Source organism: Ambystoma mexicanum, chromosome 12, assembly GCF_040938575.1.
Source record: "Ambystoma mexicanum isolate Mex_15411 chromosome 12, UKY_AmexF1_1, whole genome shotgun sequence".
In the NCBI taxonomy this organism is placed as follows: Eukaryota; Metazoa; Chordata; class Amphibia; order Caudata; family Ambystomatidae; genus Ambystoma; species Ambystoma mexicanum.
The window spans coordinates 1,057,741,174-1,057,761,267 of record NC_090936.1 but is presented as its reverse complement, the minus strand read 5'-3'; the positions used below and the strand labels follow the sequence as shown (position 1 = coordinate 1,057,761,267).

At 47.2% G+C, this 20,094-nt stretch overlaps 1 protein-coding gene across 1 annotated transcript in view; it reads left to right on the top strand.

The window, feature by feature from the left end:
- UBE2H (ubiquitin conjugating enzyme E2 H) overlaps positions 1-20,094 on the top strand; it is a 464,913-nt gene that overhangs the window by 296,813 nt on the left and 148,006 nt on the right. Inside the window, exon 4 of the mRNA XM_069629597.1 lies at positions 1,902-1,941. Within this exon, the coding sequence (XP_069485698.1) occupies positions 1,902-1,941 (40 nt within the window). The remainder of the gene's footprint in view (positions 1-1,901; positions 1,942-20,094) is intronic.

The following is a 20,094-nucleotide window of genomic DNA, read 5'->3' as shown; positions in this document are numbered from 1 at the left end:
TGCTTCATTCCAGGGTTTTGCTTGTTTGGGACTTTCAGGTTCCTGTGGCCTTATATACTATTGCTTCAAAGTGTTCATATGTTCTTCCCCCAGCGTTACACTGTGTTTACTCGGTTGGGACTTCAAGGCTCCCATGGCCTTTTAGGCTCTATTACACATACCATGTCGGTTCTTCTCAACCGTATCTTCTCTGTGGAAGCAATTTCTTCTCTGACTGTGTCCCTGAACAGCTGGCGTCTATGGTGCTCGGAGAGGGTTTGGGGGTGGGGGGGCTGGATTCAAGCCGGCAAGCTTGTCCGATAGCACAGAGTAGAGCGCTCGCTTTGACATCCGTGCAGAGCCTGCTGACGCAGTTTCGAATCCCGGCAGGGCCAAACTCAGCCTTTCATCTTTCCGAGCTTGATAAATGAGCACCACACACAGTGGGTAATAATAAGCAGAGCTCAGATGCTTGAGGGTTTGTAGTGCTATATAACTGCTAAATTATTATTCCTTCCCCACCCCTCTGGTCTCTATCTTTTGCTAGCCCGCCGCCATACGGCTGCTTCTTGGCAGTCGCGCAACCAGAAGAAATGAGGGCTTCCGTATTGCTACCTCTTCAGACTGCTCGGTCGGATGGGAAGTCAGTGTTTTAGTGTTTGGCTAGGCTCTGATCGCTTCCCACTTCACGGTCTGCTCCGGATTGTGTCTTGACTTCACCTCGCCAGGACGTCCCTTTTGCAGGTGTCTCTGCATCGGGCTCGCTCTCTGCCCAGCATAGGAGATTTCAGTGTTGTAGTTTTCCCTGTGCCCAAGTACATCATTGCAACAAAAGGGTGTGTTCCTCACTGACTGCAGTGTCCAAATGGAAACCATCACTTTTCGTTGGTATAAAGTAATTGGTAAAAATAGTCTTCTCTGCATCCATTTAAGCGGGCACGGTGCTCTGATCTATGAAGTTCTTCTCGGACTGGATGTCCTTGTCCCACAAAGGGGAGTCACTCCCAGTGAGATCCTGCTTGTCCAAACCCTTAGTGAGGCTTTTGTGGAGCGGGCTCACCTTCCTAGCCTCACGGGACGAATTGACCAGATTCATCACACTAAGCAGCTTGGCCCCACCTGTTGCTACAGCTGATTCATGCAAACACATTGTACTTTTGAGGGGTGGGGGTTATGATATTTGTAGGTGATATGTTGGATTGGAATTTAGGCCATTGTGTTTAGCTGCATGCCTCTTCAGTGCACAATCTCAGGGACTGTGCGTTTTGATTTTGGTATTTTTGTGATAGGAGGCATAGGTTTATAACACATTTGAATACCTTTTTGGCAGACCAAGCAAGTGACTCCTGCTGCTCAATATGGAGTGCTTTCAGTAAAAAGCAATTTTACCAGGCAGGAATGTCCATTTAATATTTCTTTTGTGGAATGAATGGCCTCATAACCAGTTAGTAGGACCACACCTGTTCTGTTGGCAGTTTTGGTTAAAAATTGAGCCTTTGATGTACAGTGCACGTCTTGCATTTTTACTTCGTTTTTCTGCAACCTGTGGTTCTCTCGCTATTTTGGGGTTTGGGAATCACATGATCCCCGCCATAGGATTTGAATGCTAGTGCTGATGGGTTTTACAGCCCAAAACATCTGAATCGACATAGATGTAGTTCTTCTAAAATTTCTGGTTTAACAAATTTATCCTGTGCTAAAAGCAGTGTTAGGTTTTCAGCAATAATGTTAGCTACTGAACACATCTTGACCACAAAACCAAATGTATTTCCCTGTTTGAGACCATTGACACTGTACCACCTTTTCTCCTGCAGTTTAAATTTGAATACCATTAAATCACCTTGTTCTGTATACTGTAAACTATTGATCACAAAATGTATTTAATCTTTTGCCATGTGGTTAACCCCTGTGTCTCATTTCAGGATTCATGAACAAAATTTTCCACCCCAACATTGATGAAGCGTAAGTAAATTATTTCTTCAACTTATTATTATCCCTTTGACATGAACCTCTCTCAAATTTACATGACTTCTTTGTACACCCATGTCACTGTAGATAGTTTTGCACATCACCCACTCTGGCCTTGTTATATACCACTTTGATCGTAGTAATGGTGTGGCTGTTAGAACGCAGTAACTGCTTACCAGATCTGAAAGGATCCTTGCATTTGAACACATTTCGAAGGCTGAGGGACCAACCAACACCTCTTTAATACCCATGTGAGGCAGGTGAGGAAGCTGGGTAAGAAGGCAGAATGGACCTAGATTTAGCAGTAAAAGTTATTTGCTGTTTGGTGCAAATTAAAATCTTGGAGAAGTCTGCAGTGTGAAAGATGTCTTGAAGGGTCAGTGCAGTGACAATCTGCTGAGCAAAAATGTACTAGAGTGAGCTACAGCTACTAATCCATTAATGGGTTATGCAGTGGGGCCAGATGTGGCCACTGCAGAATCGGCCGACTAGAGAAGAAGGTAAAGGACCTGTAATCAAACTGTGATTATTTTATTTATCTGTTGGTTCCATTTGAGGTGCTGTTTTTTGTATTTGTTTTTGTTTTCGCCAACTTGTAGATTGGTGTGACATGGGTGGCAGTGATGGGCTGGGGGTGCTGTAAGGGTCCCACATCTTAAGATGTCTTTTTTAAAATAAGTAAATGGCATTAAAACAATGGTTTGGCCATTCAATTGAAAGTTAGTTTTACAGCTTTAATCTGACAAATGCATGACTAACTTCTTTCCTGAAGAAAGCAAGCTTGGTGTTCCATCTTGAAATTGGATTTGTAGGACATGTAGTGCAAAGACCCCGGCAATATTTCAGAGTCGCTGGTTGTTTTTGATTTTCACCCTCCATTTCTGTGTCCTGATAACTGACTGTTTAGTGACTTTCTAAAGTGCATGCCAAAAGCGAACAGATTGTCGGAACACTTTAGCCTCCTTGATGGAGAGAAGCAGAACTGTAACATTGTACGTAGTCCGATCAAGAAATTAACAGGTAGTAAATCTAGAGGCCAAACTTGTTCTGGTTTAGAACAAAGTAATGATTAGATCTTGAAAATGGCTATTGCAAATATGCCTAATTATAAGATTTGGAAAAAATGTGGAGTACCAAGGATTGTTCTGTAGACATTAAGATTTTTCAGCCGAGCAAATGAAATGCTGTATTCATTCAACTGTATTTCTGCATTAGAGTGAAGAGATTTGTATCCTTGTCCGATCTATTGTGGGTGTGTCAACTTGTTTGCCGCCCCACTAGCTTGTGATCATTCCAAATTCTGGCTTGTTTCCACCCGTTATTGGCTCTTCTGTCTTCGTAATCTCAACCAGTTTAAGATGTGTTGAACGATCCTTTTTTAAAGCACACGGGTGTTTCCATGCCAATGTCTTCGGATTTTGTTCACGTCCGACGGCTTGTCTGTTTCCACAGTGTGGGACTCTCTTATGATATGATAGTTTATTTATATAGCGCCTATACACAATGTGTTTCAAAGCGCTTCAAGGCAAGGGAGGGAACAAGGGAAAATACAATGACATTCTTACAGGCCATGAACAGTAAGGATGTGAAATTAACTATCGTACTCGGCCTGACGACATTTCAGATAGTGCAAGAGCTAAAACATAGATAAGGAAGGGAGGGAGAGAGTGGGAAGGAAATGGAAACACAGGCGACTACCGTAGCCTGACAACATTTCTGGTAGAGCCGAAGAAAAACAAAAGGTGTGGCAGAGGGGTGCAGAAAGGGAGGGGAGGAACAAAACAAGTGACTACGATGCTAGGCCTGACGACATTTCAGATAGTGCTGGAGGGGCTGAGGGGAGGAAAAAAACAGTAATGGGAGGGTGGAGGAAACGAACGAGGTTGCTATCATATTAGGTCCAGGGACAATTCTGATAGAGTAAGTGCATAGAAGAAAGTAAGGGGGGGGAGAGATGGGGGGGAAAAGGGAGAAAGGAAAGGAGGAGAGAACAGAGTAAGCAGTCAAAAGAGTGGAGAAGTAAGAGTGGAGAGCAAATACAATTGCAGAAGCCAGCAGTAACACATAATGTTGCAAGCCAAGATACAGGATGAAGATGGGAAACAGCATGATTCAGGGCCACCATGAGTACAAGATGCAAAGGAAGTCCAGCATGAGACTTGATAAAGAGTGACACACTGTGAATGAAGTCCATAAAAGGCAAATCCAGCATTGGCCACAAGACGGTGATGGTGAAACCAGAATCCATCAGGACGGACTCCTGCAGAAGTAGGCTGGAGGAGGTTGAGGGGGGGAGCAGGGTAGAAGAATCGAGCAAAACAGGCAACACCTGTGTGCGAGAGGGGGGGGGGGCACAAGGAACATCACGAGGGGACCAGAGGGGGTGGGGATGGCCTGTCGGGACAGAGGGGGTAACACATGTTGGTGTATGCTTACCTGCTGTCTGAGCAGGGGGTCGGGTCCTGGGTCCTCCTGGTCCAAACAGGAATTGCCCTTTTCTTTGTCTGCCCTTTTCTTTGTCTGCAGACGCCCGGGCGAGAGACGCCCTTCATCTAATAGTTAAGAGCAGGAAGGAAGAGGCAGGGCTAAGAAGGTGGGTGGTGCTTAGACCAGGTGACCTAGATCCACTTGCACCTGCTCCCCATCTGCAAAGGAAAAGAGGCTGGAGGGCTCCTTAGGTACGGAAACAGATGGGCAAACAGGAAGGCACCAGGTGGGCGGGCCTGGGGCCAGGTGACCTAGATCCACTTGCACCTGCTCCCCATCTGCTCCCCCATTATGAAACGGACTAGTCAGAAATGTGGCGCCTACAATATATTCTGTAGCTGAGAGCAGAGTTTTATTTATTGATCATGCTACTTTTTGAGAAGGGTAGATTCTTTTCCTTGTATAATTATGTTGATGGCATATAAAATGGAGCTATTTTAATACCAGCTTGAAATGTAGTTGCTCTCAAATGTAATCAATTTTACCTGGATTACATTTTCTAATTTTGGTTATTACGTTCTAAGAAATGTGAATACATTAAGTCGGTGTGAAATGATTCTTGGTCTGGACACCAAATAGATGGATGTAGGTAGAGAGTTGGTTCCTGGTGGACTGAAATGAGTTCAGTGACCAGAATTCATGGCACCAAAGATATTAACCATGCATATCTGGACATCTTTTTTTTTGCTAGTCTATTTCCCTGAATATCACGAGGAAACCCTCACTGGACTGTGAAATTAATGGAGCAGGAAACCAGAGTATGCCCCTCGAACCCCTACAAATGTTTGTTTTGTTGCTTTCTCAATACATTAAATCTCCTTTACTTGTGATTACAGTTGTTTTCAGCAAGCCAACAGAGGTTAAAACTAATGAAGTGGTGTTTTCTTTTATTTTTTGTTCCCATTACCTTCCTAAATGTTGAGAATAAAATGTTTCACTTTGAAAGCCAGAAAGAAGTAATGCACTCTTGCCTTGAATGTAAAAGGTGATAGTAAATCGTGATTGCTGTAGTTTTTGTTTGCATTCTATTATCCTATTCTAAACCTATTCATTCAGTTTTTCACCAGATTTTTTGAATGACTGGGAATTTGGGACATTTTGAAAAATGTATTGGTGTTTGGTACAAAACTGAACTTTTCACACCAACATTAAAATGAATGTTTTTTGTGCATGATTAATAATCAGTTACTATAAAATTTTGACGGATCTTGACACTAGCAATCCCAGATGATCTTATGGATCACCCTGCGTTGAGTCGATGTCCCTCAAAGGCTTCCGTCGAGGGTGACGGCATCTGATATAAGTAGCATGTACGACGCCCGTTGGCCTCAGTTCTGTTTTTCCCCCCTCCAAGTGCTTTAGAAACGCCTCGCACCACAGGCAGGACAGCACTCAGCCTTGCGAGAATGAGAGCTACAATCGCATGGGAAATTTTAGAGGGGTAGGTTGGGAGGGCGATGAGGAGTACGTTGGAGGAACATCCAGTCCAAAGAACGTTCCCATCGGTAAGTAACTTGTTCTTCAATTGGATTGTGTCCTCCAACATATTCCTCATGTTTGACAGACTCCCAAAACAGTATCCACAATAGGAGTAGGGAGAAGAATGTTGACATGCTGTACTTTCAGAGGGCAGAATAAAGGACTGCCTTCCCAAAAGTAACATCCTGAGCGTGGGCAGTAGCCTGAGAATAATGCCTAGCAAACGTGTGAATAGATGACCAGATTGCAGCATCAAAGATGTTCTTTATAGGAACCCCTCTATGCAGGGCAGTCGAGGTGGCCATGCCTCTGGTGGAATGGGCACGCAAACCTTCAGGAGGCTCCTTGCCTGCTAGTCTGTAGAATTTCGGAAATCGGGAGTATGAATCCATCTGGACAAGGTCTGCTTGGAGATAGTCTGGTCTAGTCTGTATCCGGTGTACCCCACAAAGAGCTGGTCGTCCACTCTCAATTTGGACTTCCTGGAAATATAAAAGGTCAGCGCTCTCGGGGTCCAACTGATGTAGCCTTTTCTCCTCTTTGCTAGGATGCAGAGGAGGGTAGAATGCTGGTAGCAAAATGTTCCGCCGTAGGTGAAAATCTGAAACCACCTTAGGCAAGAAGGAGGGTTTCACCCTCAAAACAACCCTTTCCTTGTGGAATATAGTAAAGGGTGGCTTGGAAGAAAGCGCTTGCTCACTCTTCCTGCAGATGTAAGAGCAACTAACAGTTTAGTCTTGAAGGTCAACAACCTCAATGGACATGAGTGCAAGGGTTGAAAAGGAGCACCCATTAGATATCTCAAAACCAGGTTAAGGTCCCACACCAGAAACTGAAATGTGGAAGGCGGGAACACATTTGTGAGCCCCTTTAGAAACTGACTGACTAGAGGGATCTTAAAATGGGAACATGCCTCTGAAGAGCGCTTGAAAATGGAAAGTGCAGCCACGTAACCCTTAATGGTACCAACCTCAAGACCTTTGTTTGCCAACAGCAAAATAGATGGAACATCCAGTCCAGGATCAACATTCTTATCTCCGGACCAGTCACAGAATTTATTCCAACGGCAATGGTACAGAGACTTCGTTGCTGGCCATCTGGCCGAAAGCAACACCTCCATCACGTAATCTGGGAGGTCCCTATCATTGTACCTCAACCTTTCAGAAACCAAGCGTCAAGGTTGAGGGTGTTGACCTCTGGATGGAGAACCCGACTCCCTCTCCCCCTTCTCAGGAGAGTAGATGCTTCCTTTGTGGAAGACGTATCGGAGGACAGATGGACATATCCAGAAGGTCCGGGTACCACGTTCTACTGGTCCAATCCGGGGCAATGAGGATCATGCAGGTCCCAAACCTCCTCAACCTCCTGATGACTTGAGGAATGACGGGGACTGGAGGAAACTTGTACAGCTGTGGGAATTCCCAATCCACCACGAACACGTAGCCTAGAGCTCCTCTCAGGAAATTCCCTTGTGCAGTATAGTTTGCGCTTCCGGTTGATACCGGTCACAAACCGATCCACCTCAGGGGTTCTCCAAAGGGCAAAGATCTCTTGAAGGACTTCCTGAGCTAGTTCCCACTCATGGGAGACTGTGCTCTGCCTGCTCAGAGCGTCCGCTGCCGTGTTCTCCTCCCCGGCCAGGTGAACCGCCGAGAGGGAGATTCATTCTTGAATATCCCAATACCAGAGCTGCATTGCTTCTCTGCACAGCGGTACTGACGCTTCGCCTCACCTCTTGTTGAGGTAGTGCATGGCCACTGTTATCCATCATTATCGCATCTTTCTTTCCCCGTACAGATGGCAGAAAAGCCTTCAGAGTTAGTCTGGTCGCTCACAGCTCCAAAAGGTTTGTGTAGCTTGGTCTCTGGAGACCAATGACTGCTGACGGTGAACTCATTGGCATGAGCTCCCCACCCTGAGTGAGGCATCTGTCACTACAGTGATCTCCGGCCATGGTTGCCAAAAGTGCTCGCCTTTCAGAACATTCTTGTCGCAGGCCCACCACTGAAGATCCTGTCAGACTCTGGGCGGAATGTGAAGGCGGTCTGATATCCGTCCCGAGAACTGGGACCATTGCGAGCGGAGAGCCCATTGAAGCGGTCTCATGCGCAAGCAGGCATCCGCCACCAGAAAATTGCACGATGCCATGATGCTGAGCAACCTCAAGAACTCGAAGGCCCGAAGATTCTGGCCAGTCTGGAATTTTGTTACCATCTGAAAATGTCTTGAGCCCTCACCTTGGGTGGTGAGCAGTGTCCAAAAAGAAGCCCGATGTACTGGAGCTGTTGGGAAGGTGTCATATGGTACTTCTTGAAATTGAGGGAGAAGCCCAGTCTGTGAAGGGAGCGGCAAGTAACATTGAGATGATCCAAGGCTTGTTGGGAGAACGCACCCTGATTAGACAATAGTACATGCGGGGGTGGACGTGAATCCCACTTCTCGTGAGATGCACTGCCACCCCCACCACCATCAGTTTGGTGAATACCCTCGGGATGGAGGTCAGCCTGAATGGCAGGACTCGAAACGGCGAACCTCAGGTATTTACTGTGCTTGCGATGGATCGGCAGATAAAAATAAGCATCCTGAAGGTCCAATGACACCAATCCTGAAGTTGGAGGGCCTGAAGGATCTGAGAAGGAGTGACCATCTTCAATTTGTCTTTCCTGAAGAACTTATTCAAGTATCTCAAGTCCAAGATGGGTCTCAATCCCTCGTCCTTTTTGGGAATCCAATATGGGGAATACCAACCCTTGTTCCACTCAGCCACAGGCACTGGTTCTATAGCACCTTTCTCTAGCAGGGTTAAAATCTCCTACACAAGGAGCGGAATCGTAATCCTCAGTGTTTCCCAGTGGATTGGTCCGAGGCATCCTTAGAAAGGGAAGGCAGTAGCCGTGGGCTACTGTTTCTAGAGCCCACGCATCTGAAGAAATGGCTCGCCATTCTTCTAGATACTGTGACTGAAGCCTTCAGAGTAGTTTTGAAGCGGCTGCTGCAGGAGTGGACGTGGCACCTCTACCTCGTCCACCACAAGGGACCTTTTGCTGGCCTCTTTGACTGGCCATTCCTCTCGCCCTTTGAAATTAGTAGCAAAAAGATCTACCTCTCCACGGTTGTACACTGGAATGAAAAGGTTGAGGTTGCCTTACAGCAGCACCTAAAGATTTCGCAGCCGCCTTGGAGGTCTGCCACTTCTCAAGGCTCTCGTCAGGCTTGCTGCCAAAAAGATAACTCGTCAAAGGGCATGTTGAGAAGACACGGCTGCACATCAGGAGCAAAACCAGACTTCCGCAACCACGCAAACTTGCGTATCAAAGTGCTTGTAGCCATGGATCTGCTGATGCTATCTGCAGAATCCAATCCAGACTGGAGAGACACGCCCATGGCTTCCTTGCCATCCTTAACATTAGCAAGAAAACCGTCCCTCTCATCCCCTTCTGGAATATGTTCCGCCACTATGGAGATTCACTCCCACAGAGTGTACGAACATTTTGCAAGTGCACAGTTGAAGTTCGCTGATTTTACCGCCATACTCCCCGCCGTAAATCCCTTCTGTGCCCATCCATCTACGCGCCAATTGTCCCTATCTGGAGGGATGGTAGGGTATGCGGCCTGCTTCGAGGTAGCCGTAGATGCCTGTATCACCAGAGACTCGGGAGTGGGGTGTTGTGACATAGCTGGGATTGCTACTGGAGGGGCGGTATTTTCGTGTAAGACTTGTTCACTGCTGGATTGGTCTGCGGGGTCTCCCAAGTCTTGGCCACACTCTTTTGAAGAGCCACATGGAACGGTAATACAGGATCTGTAGGCGGACCCTTGTCAAGAGTATCTGTAAGATCATCTTGATCATAATGCACCGGAGGCCTGGATCAGCCCAAGTACTCCACCTTAGACATAAGGTGCTTATATGAAGAGTCTGCATGCTCCCCAAATTCTGGCTTGCTGAACTCAACTCCAGAGAGGTATCAATACCACTTGTGTTATGTGAAGTGTCACACAGGTACTGCATCCTGCTCTCGTCTAAAATGAGGCACTCTGCACATTTGGAATCCCATACTGGAGCCCAAAGGGGGTGTCCCCTCCCCCCCCCCTCCGAAAGTTCCTCTTCCTCAAAAATTGAAATGAGGTTCCAAAAAATATTATTATTATTATTATTATTATTATTATTGTTAATATTAATAATAATAAAAAATCCTTTTTAGGAAGGGGACAAAAGACTTTTCTGGCATAGAGCCCCGAGGCTTGGGAGTGGAAGAGGCAGACTTGGTCCACTGGACCTGAAGCCAAAGCCGGTAAAGTAGGTTCAAATGGCTTCGACAACGGCACCGAATGCACTGATGGCTTGACTGGTGTTGAAGACCCAATGGGCACCAACGATGGCTTTGAAGACTTCGAGGACCTTGATGCCGGAGAACGTGCCTCTCTCCGTCTCAAGTGATCCATCATTTTCTCAGGAGGCCTCGAGGGCTCTCGATGTGGATCATGCTGTGAACCCGGGCTCAAGAGTGTGCGAATTTCAGGCCGAGACCGCTCCTTGCCGGCTTCCTCAGAAGGCACAGACGAAGCCCTGCTTTTCAAAAAGCTTAATTTCCAAACGGAAAGCTTCCCACTCTGCCAGTGTCAACGTTATGCTCGGGCATGTCACCCTCTCGGGGGGTACTTCTCGACAAAGACAATGAGGAAGGCGACCGGCAGTGCCTTAGTTTCGAATGCCTCGATGAGGAGGAAGAATGGCGGGAGCCACTAAGGAACCATGAGCGCTTGGCTGTCTTCCGACTAGGAGCGTCACCCCTCAAGTCGTCGGTCGAAAGCCCAGCCAGTCTGGATTTTCTGGGTCTGGATACCTTGCCTACCTTAAACTTCCCCTGTCGTTCTCGCAAGGCCTTCCCTGTCATGGACTGACACTCCAAGCAGATATCCATCTCGTGGCCCTCGCCCAGACACCACAGACCTACCTGATGCAGATCTGTGAGCTGCACTCCTTAAATTTCTTGAACCCAGAACGAGGAGTAGTCTGGGTAGAAGATGAAGACCTCATTGTAACTAGAGATAACAGCAGTACTTCAGAAGTACGAGGCATGCCGGGTTTCACGAAGCAAACCCGTTTGCAGACAAAAATGGAAATGAGGCCAACTGGTGCTGTGCGTGCTACTTATAACATCGGATAGCATCACCCTCGATGGAAGTCTTCGAGGGACATAGACCCGACGCAGGGTGCCCTCTGCTGAAATATGTCGCCTCCCTTGAAGATTAAGACAATCGGGGCCTTACACCAAGTTGGCAACGTTCCTTTCGTTTCCTTGGACTCCCAAAGTTTTTGTTTTTGACCACTGTCCTGACTCTTTTCCCAGTGAAGTCTCCAGCTTCACTCCACTGCACCTTTGCTCATTGTATTGGCGAAACTGACCAGTCCTAAAGGTTGTCAGTACTTGGAAACTGTTTCCCTTTTTCTTTATACAGATCTATTTTTTGGGTAGTTTTTTTGTTTTAAGTTTTTTTTTTAATTATTGCACATTGCAGAATGGGGTTTCTTTTGTATGACCCAAGACTACACTTCTTTGGTTACTATAAATGTGCCTAAAGACAAGCTAGTGGCAGCCTTACTGTGTTTGGCTACGAACTGTGGCTGGTGTCCTAACATGGCTGTGCCACAATGTTTTGGCTTCTTTTACCATCTTGTCCTGTGGCCTCCTTCCTGCACTGCCAGGTCAGGAAAATTCTTTTATCGTCATGCACTGCCCAGGAAAGCCTTGGTTTTCGCTGACTTGTGCAGGGCTGTATGTGTGTTCCAGGAAGTGGGTTTGGGACTTCTTGTCCCAATCCACAAACTGGTTTTCGTATGTTGGGAGTGTATGCGTGAGTTTCACCATCAGAGGTCCTGATCGGATCTCTGCACAACTGCTGGGTGGTCGGGGTGGGGGGGATGGGATGGGGTGGTGTGTGTGTGTGTGTGTGTGTGTAAGGTTGGGGGGAGCGGCTCTTCCAACATTGAAGTACACACTTCTTAGCGATCATGCAGCCTATGTTCAGAAATGTAGCCATACGCCTAGTGTCGCTGTTATTCCACACCCCAAACAATACCCCCGAATGGATCAGGGTCAATCACTGTGCCGGTGATATCCGGGAGAGCCCTCAAAATCCCATCCCAGAAATCTCCCAATACGTGGCATGTCCAGAACATGTGTAGATGTTCTGCGCCATCTGATTTGCAGCGAGCACAAGTGTGTATGATAGTGCGAGCAAACTTGGAGACCTTGAGAGGGGTGTAGTACAACCTATTCAGTAATTTGAACTGCATGACTCGGTAACGGAAATTGAGTGATACTCGATTAATGTGGGAGCATATCTTATTCCATAATAGTTGGAGACCTCGAGGCCCAATTCGCCAGCCCATTCGATGTGTGCTTTGGATGGCCGGATTGGGGTGCCCATCAATAGCATTTTGTATAGCGAGACAACGCCGCGGGCGCCACTTGAATTGGCAATATAAGCAATTTCCGGGGTGTCATGAGGCTCATCAGGGAAAGTGGGCAATCTGGCGCGGAAGGCAGCACGGAGCCTATAATATTGTAACACCAAGTGCAGACCTGGAGTGACCCTACCTCCATGTCTGTGGCTCGATGAGCTTTTTCCCGATGGGAGGTTCAGTCAGCGCCTGATAACCTAGCGCACCCCACTGGCCGGCCAGGGCTGTGTCATGTGGGTTCCCATCCTCCATATGGGGAGCCATTTATAATAGGGGTAAGCTACTTCAGTTGCATTCAATAGACTGCCCCAGGCCAGCATTGTAGTTGCCACAGGGTCGATGGGGAATCCAGCACATAACCTTGGTGGAATCCAAGCGTCATAGTATTGACTTCAGCTTGCGCCAGGGTTTCCAGTTTGACATGTGGGTGAGTCGGGGAACTCGGGTACCAATAAGTGGCATACTGGGCCTGTGCGGCCATCCAGTACAGTAGTAGGCCAGGAGCTGTGAACACCCACATCCCCCCCCCCTCATGTGGGAGCGTCATATCTGACCATTTTTTACGTACTGCACCTGAACGCCATAGGAACTGAGCACATGATTTGTGTAGTTGCGTGAAGTATTGTTTCCCGGGCCAAATGGGTAAATTGCTAAAGATGTAGAGCAACTGGGGAACCCAAACCATCTTGATGAGCGAGTTTACCAGCGAGTGATAATTGGAGAGAGCACCACCGTGTCATTTTCGATTCAGCAAGTTGTGCTACGGCCAAGTAGTTATCTGCTAGCAGGGTAGGTTTGGACAGAAGACATCCTGATCCCCCCCCCCCCCAAGTACTTGATTCCGCAGGGGGACCAGCGAAGTGGATACTCAGTTAAGTTGCTGGGTAGAGTTGGTAAGTGGGAGAATCTCCAATTTGGAGTAATTGATTATAAAGCCTGAGAGGGTGCCTACACGTTTGATGTCTCGTAGTATGGGGTCCAAGTGGGTGGCGGGGTCTCTAATGTATAATACATCATTAGCGTACAAGGATGTTATCTTGTGGGGAGTCTTTCAATCGTATTCTCCTGTGGGAATGGCGCGCTCTGATATGGTCCGCCATAGGTTCTATCACAAGTGCGAAGAGGATCATGGAGAAGGGGCAGCCCTGTCGAGTACCTCCTGAAGAGTGAATAATGTAGATGTCGAGACTTAGCCCAGACTCTTGCCATCGGAGTAGTGTACAGCAATTTAATGTATCCAATCATGTTGGGGCCAATCCCCATCGTCTCTAGGACCAGCCACATATATTTCCATGAGACCATATCGAATGCTTTTTGAGCACCAAGCGTGACCACGGTGGCACTCGCGTCCTGGCCGTCTCTGGCCATCACATTGAAGAGACGCCGGATAGTATGAGAAGTTGATCTCCCGGGTACAATGCCCTTTGGTCTTCGTGGACCAGGTGAGACCTGATTGGAAGGAAGCGATTCGCTATAACCTTAGCAAAGATCTTGGTTTCTATGTTCATGAGGGAGAGGGGCCTATATGAACCGCACTCGTCACTAGATTTCAGGTTTGAGCAATACTGTTAGAACGGCTTCTCGTAGGGAGGGAGAGCAGACAGTGATTCCCCCAGATCTCTAATAGTTTGGGAGCAAGAATAGCAACATGCTCCTGGTAAAACTCGAGAGGGAGTCTGTCGGGGTCATGTGCCTTGCCCTTCGGGAGATGCGAAATAGTTTGGACTAATTCATCCAGCCGGATCGGGGAGTCCAATTGGTCCCTAGTTGAAGAGGATATACATGTCGTGGGGATCTGCTCAAGTAGGTCTCTCATGTGGTGGTCACTATGTTCAGGGGGTAAAGAATAAAGATTAGTGTATAACTCAGTGAAGATGTCTAATATCCGCTGGTCTGACCATTGTGGAACACCCTGCACATCCTTGACGGACACAATCTGGGTTTGCCTCCGTTCCCCTCTCTAGTTTCGCCAGTGTTCTGCCAGGTCTTTCACCCTCCACATATTTGCGTGCAGCCTGCAGGCAACTAAAATATCGAACCTTCCCAGTGGCGTGCGTTTAAGTTCCTTGCTGATTTGAGTGAGTTTGGCGGGGTCAGCCACTGACGAACAATCCTGCTCCAATTCCTGCAGTTTGGATTCGGACCGAATAAGGTAATTTCTTAGTCTTTAACACCCCCGCCTACCTCGAGATGGACATCCCTCTGATATATACCTTAAAAGCATCCCAGCGGACCCTTGCAGTAGTGGCTTGCAGGGGGTTACATTCAAAGAAGGTCTCAATGTCCACTAATATGTCAGCCTTGAAAACTATGTCCGAGGGCAGCAGACTTGAAGCACCATGTACTGAAAGTGGACACTGGAGCGCCCAGCTCAACAGACAGGGTGATCAGGACGTGGTCGGACAACGTAAAGTGAGTATCTGTGCCGCGATAATCCTCCCCATCAGGTTGTTAGATACCAGGAAGAGATCAATTCTAGAGGAACTATCATGAACAGTTGAATGAGTATACTCACGTAGCTGAGGGTGGAGGGCCCTCCAAGCAGCTTGGATGTCAAGTGATGCGCTATGTATGTGTAGTCTGCGTGTAGCCCATGACACCGATGTCGGTGCGGTTCCGGTCCTGTCCAAACCGTTGTCTAGTATCGGGTTCATGTCACCTCCCCAGATGATCTGAATACCCACATACCCCAGGAGTATTGAGGCGATGTTATCAACAAAATCTGGGGTATCTACATTGGGACCATAAGTGTTCACAAGAAGATATTCCCTGTTCACTATCGTGCAGTACAAGACAATATATCTGCCCTCGGGATCAATATAGCTCTTATGAAGTGTGAACTTTAATAGATTTATGGATCAAGGTCAGCACACCTCTCTTGTAGAGTAAGTCGTGTAGAACCTATTAGGCCCCCAAGATGGTGCAATGTGCATCGTCAAGCTGCCCAAGGAGTTTCTTGCAGCATAAGTATCTTAATACTGGGTCTCTGGGCGTAGGCCATGATTTTGTGGGACCTGGTGAAATTACTTCGTCCCGGGACATTCCAGGACATTATATTTGTAGGCATATCCTTGTACTAGGGTATATCCCAGCTAGTGTGTCCCAGCGTGCCTCTGCAAATGCAATTATTCGCATCAACTTGACCTGAAATACTGGTCTGCCTCTGCCTTTTTTCCATAGAACTTCCCCAAACACCTCTCCCCTCCCTCACCACCCCATCACAGCTGGCAGTGAAACACACCCACCCTCTTCCCGCAATTATCAACAACCCCCTCTAAAGAGGTGATAACAGGCAGGTCCCAACATGGACCGACCATGCTATGGACCCAACGGGGCCAACACCTAACAATTCCACTAAAATGGCCATTGCAACCTCTGCGGGAGTGCTGTTACTGTGCAATCGACTAGTACAGGAGTAATGAAGCACCAGGAGTGGTACTATTGATAGGCAGTGTAAACAATTAGAACACATTTGCATCTCACCGATACATGCGGTAGCAGAAAACAGAACTAGAGCAGCTGCAGGTATGAACCAACAATTCCAAATAATTCAGGTATATCAGGATACAATCGTAAGTGGGAGTGTACACTGATGCAATACTACGACGGGTACATCATTTAACAAGAGTTCCTAGTAACGGCGCAGGTGATAGTGTACCATAATTGGAATGGTACCCACACTTAGGAGGAGGATGCAATATGAATGACGCTGGTACCAACTCAGAAATTAAAGGATACTGGGTACATGAACCCTAGGGAGTCCGTGAGCAGCTAGATTATGGGTCCATCATTGTCCATAAGATCATCAGCCATGCGCCTCAAACTTCACCTTTTCATTAGGGACAGTGAAAGTTGTTTCTTGTTGATGGTGAACTTTTGCTGTGCCAGGAACTGTATTGCATAGGAGATGTTACATTTACGCAGCATCTTTTTCACACCAAGAAACTGACCCCTCTCCTGCTGTACACCCAGGGAAGTCAGGGAAAATCCTGATTTGGGAGCCAAGGTGTAGTTCCCCCTTCTCGCGTGACAGGCTGAGATCTGTCTCTGTAGCCAAGTATTTTAGCAATGACTGGCCTAGTGAAGTCTCCGGGCCTGGGTTGGGAGATAGGGCCCAATGAGCCCGCTCCACAGTGAAGAAGGTGGACAAATCAGGATTGTCCAGCAGTTCTTTAAGCAGGTTCTCGACAGCTAGTTCCATGTAGCCGATAAGGGCATTTTCTGGAACGCCGATAATATGTATGTATGTTCCTGCGCGATCTAGACCCCAAGTCGTCACATTTGGCATTGACAGTGGTTTTATTGCACTGGCTACAGTTGCTGCATATATGTATTTTATTATGAGTTGTGTGATAGGATTACTTGCTTATAGTTATTTTTATAGTGTTAGTTTGGCCATAAATAAATATAGTAATTGTAGAACTACTTTAAGTGTAATCATTTACTTACCTTGTGGAATTAATTGTGGACCCTTGACCAGGCTCACTCCTTGCTGAGGCTTAGCCTTGACTATTCAACACGCAACCTTGATTGGTTTGACTACAGCTCCCAGAGATTCCCCCATTCACGAACTTGGTTGGGCTCCTACACATCCAGGCTTGAGAATAGACATCCAGTCCAACACTGTCTGAGATGTATGCCAAGAGAAAACCATATGCCAATTTCCTAATCAATGGGGTTGTGTTATTACGATCGGGTTGGTCTGATTATATCCAACAAACATTGAATGCTACAGTGAGAAATTCAAAAGCCATTCTCTTAAAAGCAGTTTTATGCTTTTGCCGGAATCGCCTGTTCAGGTCACGGGTGAATGTTCTCGTTTTATCTTTAAGGGGAAGGAGATTACCACACAAGTCTGTTGCCAAACTTCTTGGACGGCTACAACAAGGCAGATTAGTCATGGTGCTCTATCCCAATGACCTGGTGTTAAGGATTTCTGAACTCTGACCAGGAGGGGCCGAGGTTCAGAAGGCCAACCTAGTTTCTTCGAACAGGGTAACCTCTGGACAAGCCAGACCAATCAGGGTAGCTATGGCAGGCGGTCAAGACTAAGTCTCAGGAGGGGTGAGGGTGACTGAAGGACCTCAATGAGCACACAGAGCAAGGACTCTTAAATTGACTCCAGACAGGTGTTATATTGAAAATATAGACACATTTATTACAAGGCCTTTGTAACATAGTGTTACTGTGATTCTTTGCTATGGTCTAAGTAAACCAATACATCACACTCAATACAATACATATACCTAGATGGGAAGGAAAAGGAAACGGGCAGTGCAGTTAATCTTTAGGCCCAGTTCAACATCAGTTATTCACCTGACTAAGAGGCAGTTCAAGCCCTAAGAAGAGAGGAGCCTTGTGCTCAATAGTACATGTAGTGCAAACGCATGCGGTTGTTCCAGTGGGCAAAACAGGGTCTCTTCAGGGGTCTCTAGCGGCTTGGGAAGGTGGATAAGTCGATGAATAAGTTCCCACTATTCAAGAAGGACCTCCACTTGAAGGCGGAGGCAGTTCGAGAGTCTGGGATGGAGTTGCTATTTCACAATAGCATTGGAAAGGAGAGGGGTCCCCAGGGACCACTCGTGCGTGGAAAAAAAAGGGGGGGGCTCTTGTGCTAGGAGCCACTGGGTGGGGTATTGATTACTCACTGGTCCCTGGTGCAAGGAGACCCAAACTTTGGCAGGTTAGTCCAATTCGGTTGCAGGATCGAATGCAGCAAAAAGGACGTCTCGGCACCTTTTTTAGTTACTGAGATCCAGCGAGGATTCCCAAACGGGACAGTGACAATTTTTTTCTGCTCTGGGTGGATGAATCACCCAAGTTTCACTGCAGCAGGCTTCATGGGCAGGAGGGTCACAAATGCAGCAGACTTGCAAAGGACGTTGCCGCAGCGGGGCGACACGGTAACCGCGTTTACTCCGGTCCAGGCCCACTCGTCTCACTTCAGACCTGGGAATGTAAAGTGTACAAAATTCGGTGTGAGGGTGCTGTGGACACAGAGCTAGCAGTATACCAAGTTTCAAGGGTCTCCCCGAAACAAGGGCGGAGACAGAGCAAAGGTCCTGCATTAGCTGGTCAGCCCACTGTTGGCCCAGGGACACTTCTGAGAAAGCTTACTTACAGGTTTTGGTGCAGGTGCCGAGAATAGTTGGTCCCACTATTCCAATTGGTCGAAGCGTCTTCGCAGACCTTATGGGACGACAAGATGCAGAGGGGTCCCACGGGACGACGGCAGGCTCGGGGTACCAAACCTTCCAGCGGGTCACCAGCGGTTCCTCGACTCAGCTTCGTAGTTGCAGGATACTTGGATCCCATCCTTCGTTCAGTTAGAACTCGGGAGATCGACATGGTAGTGGTGTTTCCAGCCTCCGTTTATCCAAAGTTCCCTTCGCGCCAAAACGGAAAGGACCCAATGTAGATCTGCTAACAAACACTCCATATGTGGACCAATCGCAGACCACGGTGGTCTCAGGCATTCAGGACACTCCAGACTCTCTGGCACCCATGTGTATTGGGACAAGACATCCCAGCCCACATCCTGGAGGCGCGCACACAAGGCATGCAGAAGCCCGCGAAAGCATTGGGATTTGTGGGAAAGTGCATAACCAAATAAGGACGGGCCCGGGTCGACTCGACCTGGGGAAGGTGAAGGGGCAAGATGGCCAAAGGACGGGACAAAGAACCTTGTGGCATTGCCATTTTGGAGCCAGGCCACCTATTCGTGCGAAACACGGTTAACATGGCAGGAAAGGGTTACAAATAATGCGAGATAGCTGCCACCAGTCCTGGCCATGACACATCTGCAGTTCATAAAAAGTCCAGCGAGAGTTTCTAGGGCCTTTGGAAGGGACTATAGACTCAAGTGTGCTGTATGGTAAGATACATTGCACAATTGTTACATGTTTCACAAATGTTGCAACATGAGAAAAGGACTAAGGGAAGCAAAGTCTCCCAGTACTGACTGTTTTAAGGGCATGTCAGTTTCCCCATAGAATGTGAGCGAAAGCTCAGAGAAGTGCAGCTGAAGGCTGTGCTTCTCTGGCAGTCAGTCAATGGTGTCTAAACAGCAGCAAAAGGTTTGGGGGTTGACACATGGAGGGAAAATTGCATACAATTATGAAATCTTTCCTAACGCCTGGAAAAGGTTATTTTGGTTAAGAAGAGATCCTTTGGAGATCAGTCATGGCATGTTGGTGAGTGTGAGTTGGTCTTCATTTCCAGATGTCTTTGCTTGAGGGCTATGTGTATTGAATGGATGTTTCCTTTTAAATTAGTCTTAAACAAGGGGCAGTACCAGTTGCCTCAAAGTAAGAACCCTGCCCCTAAGCCTGATTGGAGTCAAAGCTTGAGTGACTGCTAAAGGGTGGAAATGATTGAAACCGTAGAGGCTGCTGAATGGATATCCACAATTGATAGAAAGCCCATTGGCTCAGTGAGGCTGTGTGCTTGCAAAATCTGAACAGACAATGCATCTGAAATGCTGAATGTACCGGGTGGAGTTAGGTGGTCGCCAAAGCCGCTTTTAGGCGCTGCTTATCACCAGGTGATGCTCCATGAGAATTCAATGCACCTTCTTAGCTGGGCTATTTCGATTCAAATTCATGCTATTGGTGCCAGTTTCTGCATTCCATGTTTTGTAGATGTTTTTGTTTAGGAAAGTATGGAAATTATTTGCTACCAAGATTTACTTATTTTTGAGTGAAATGAGGAAGTAA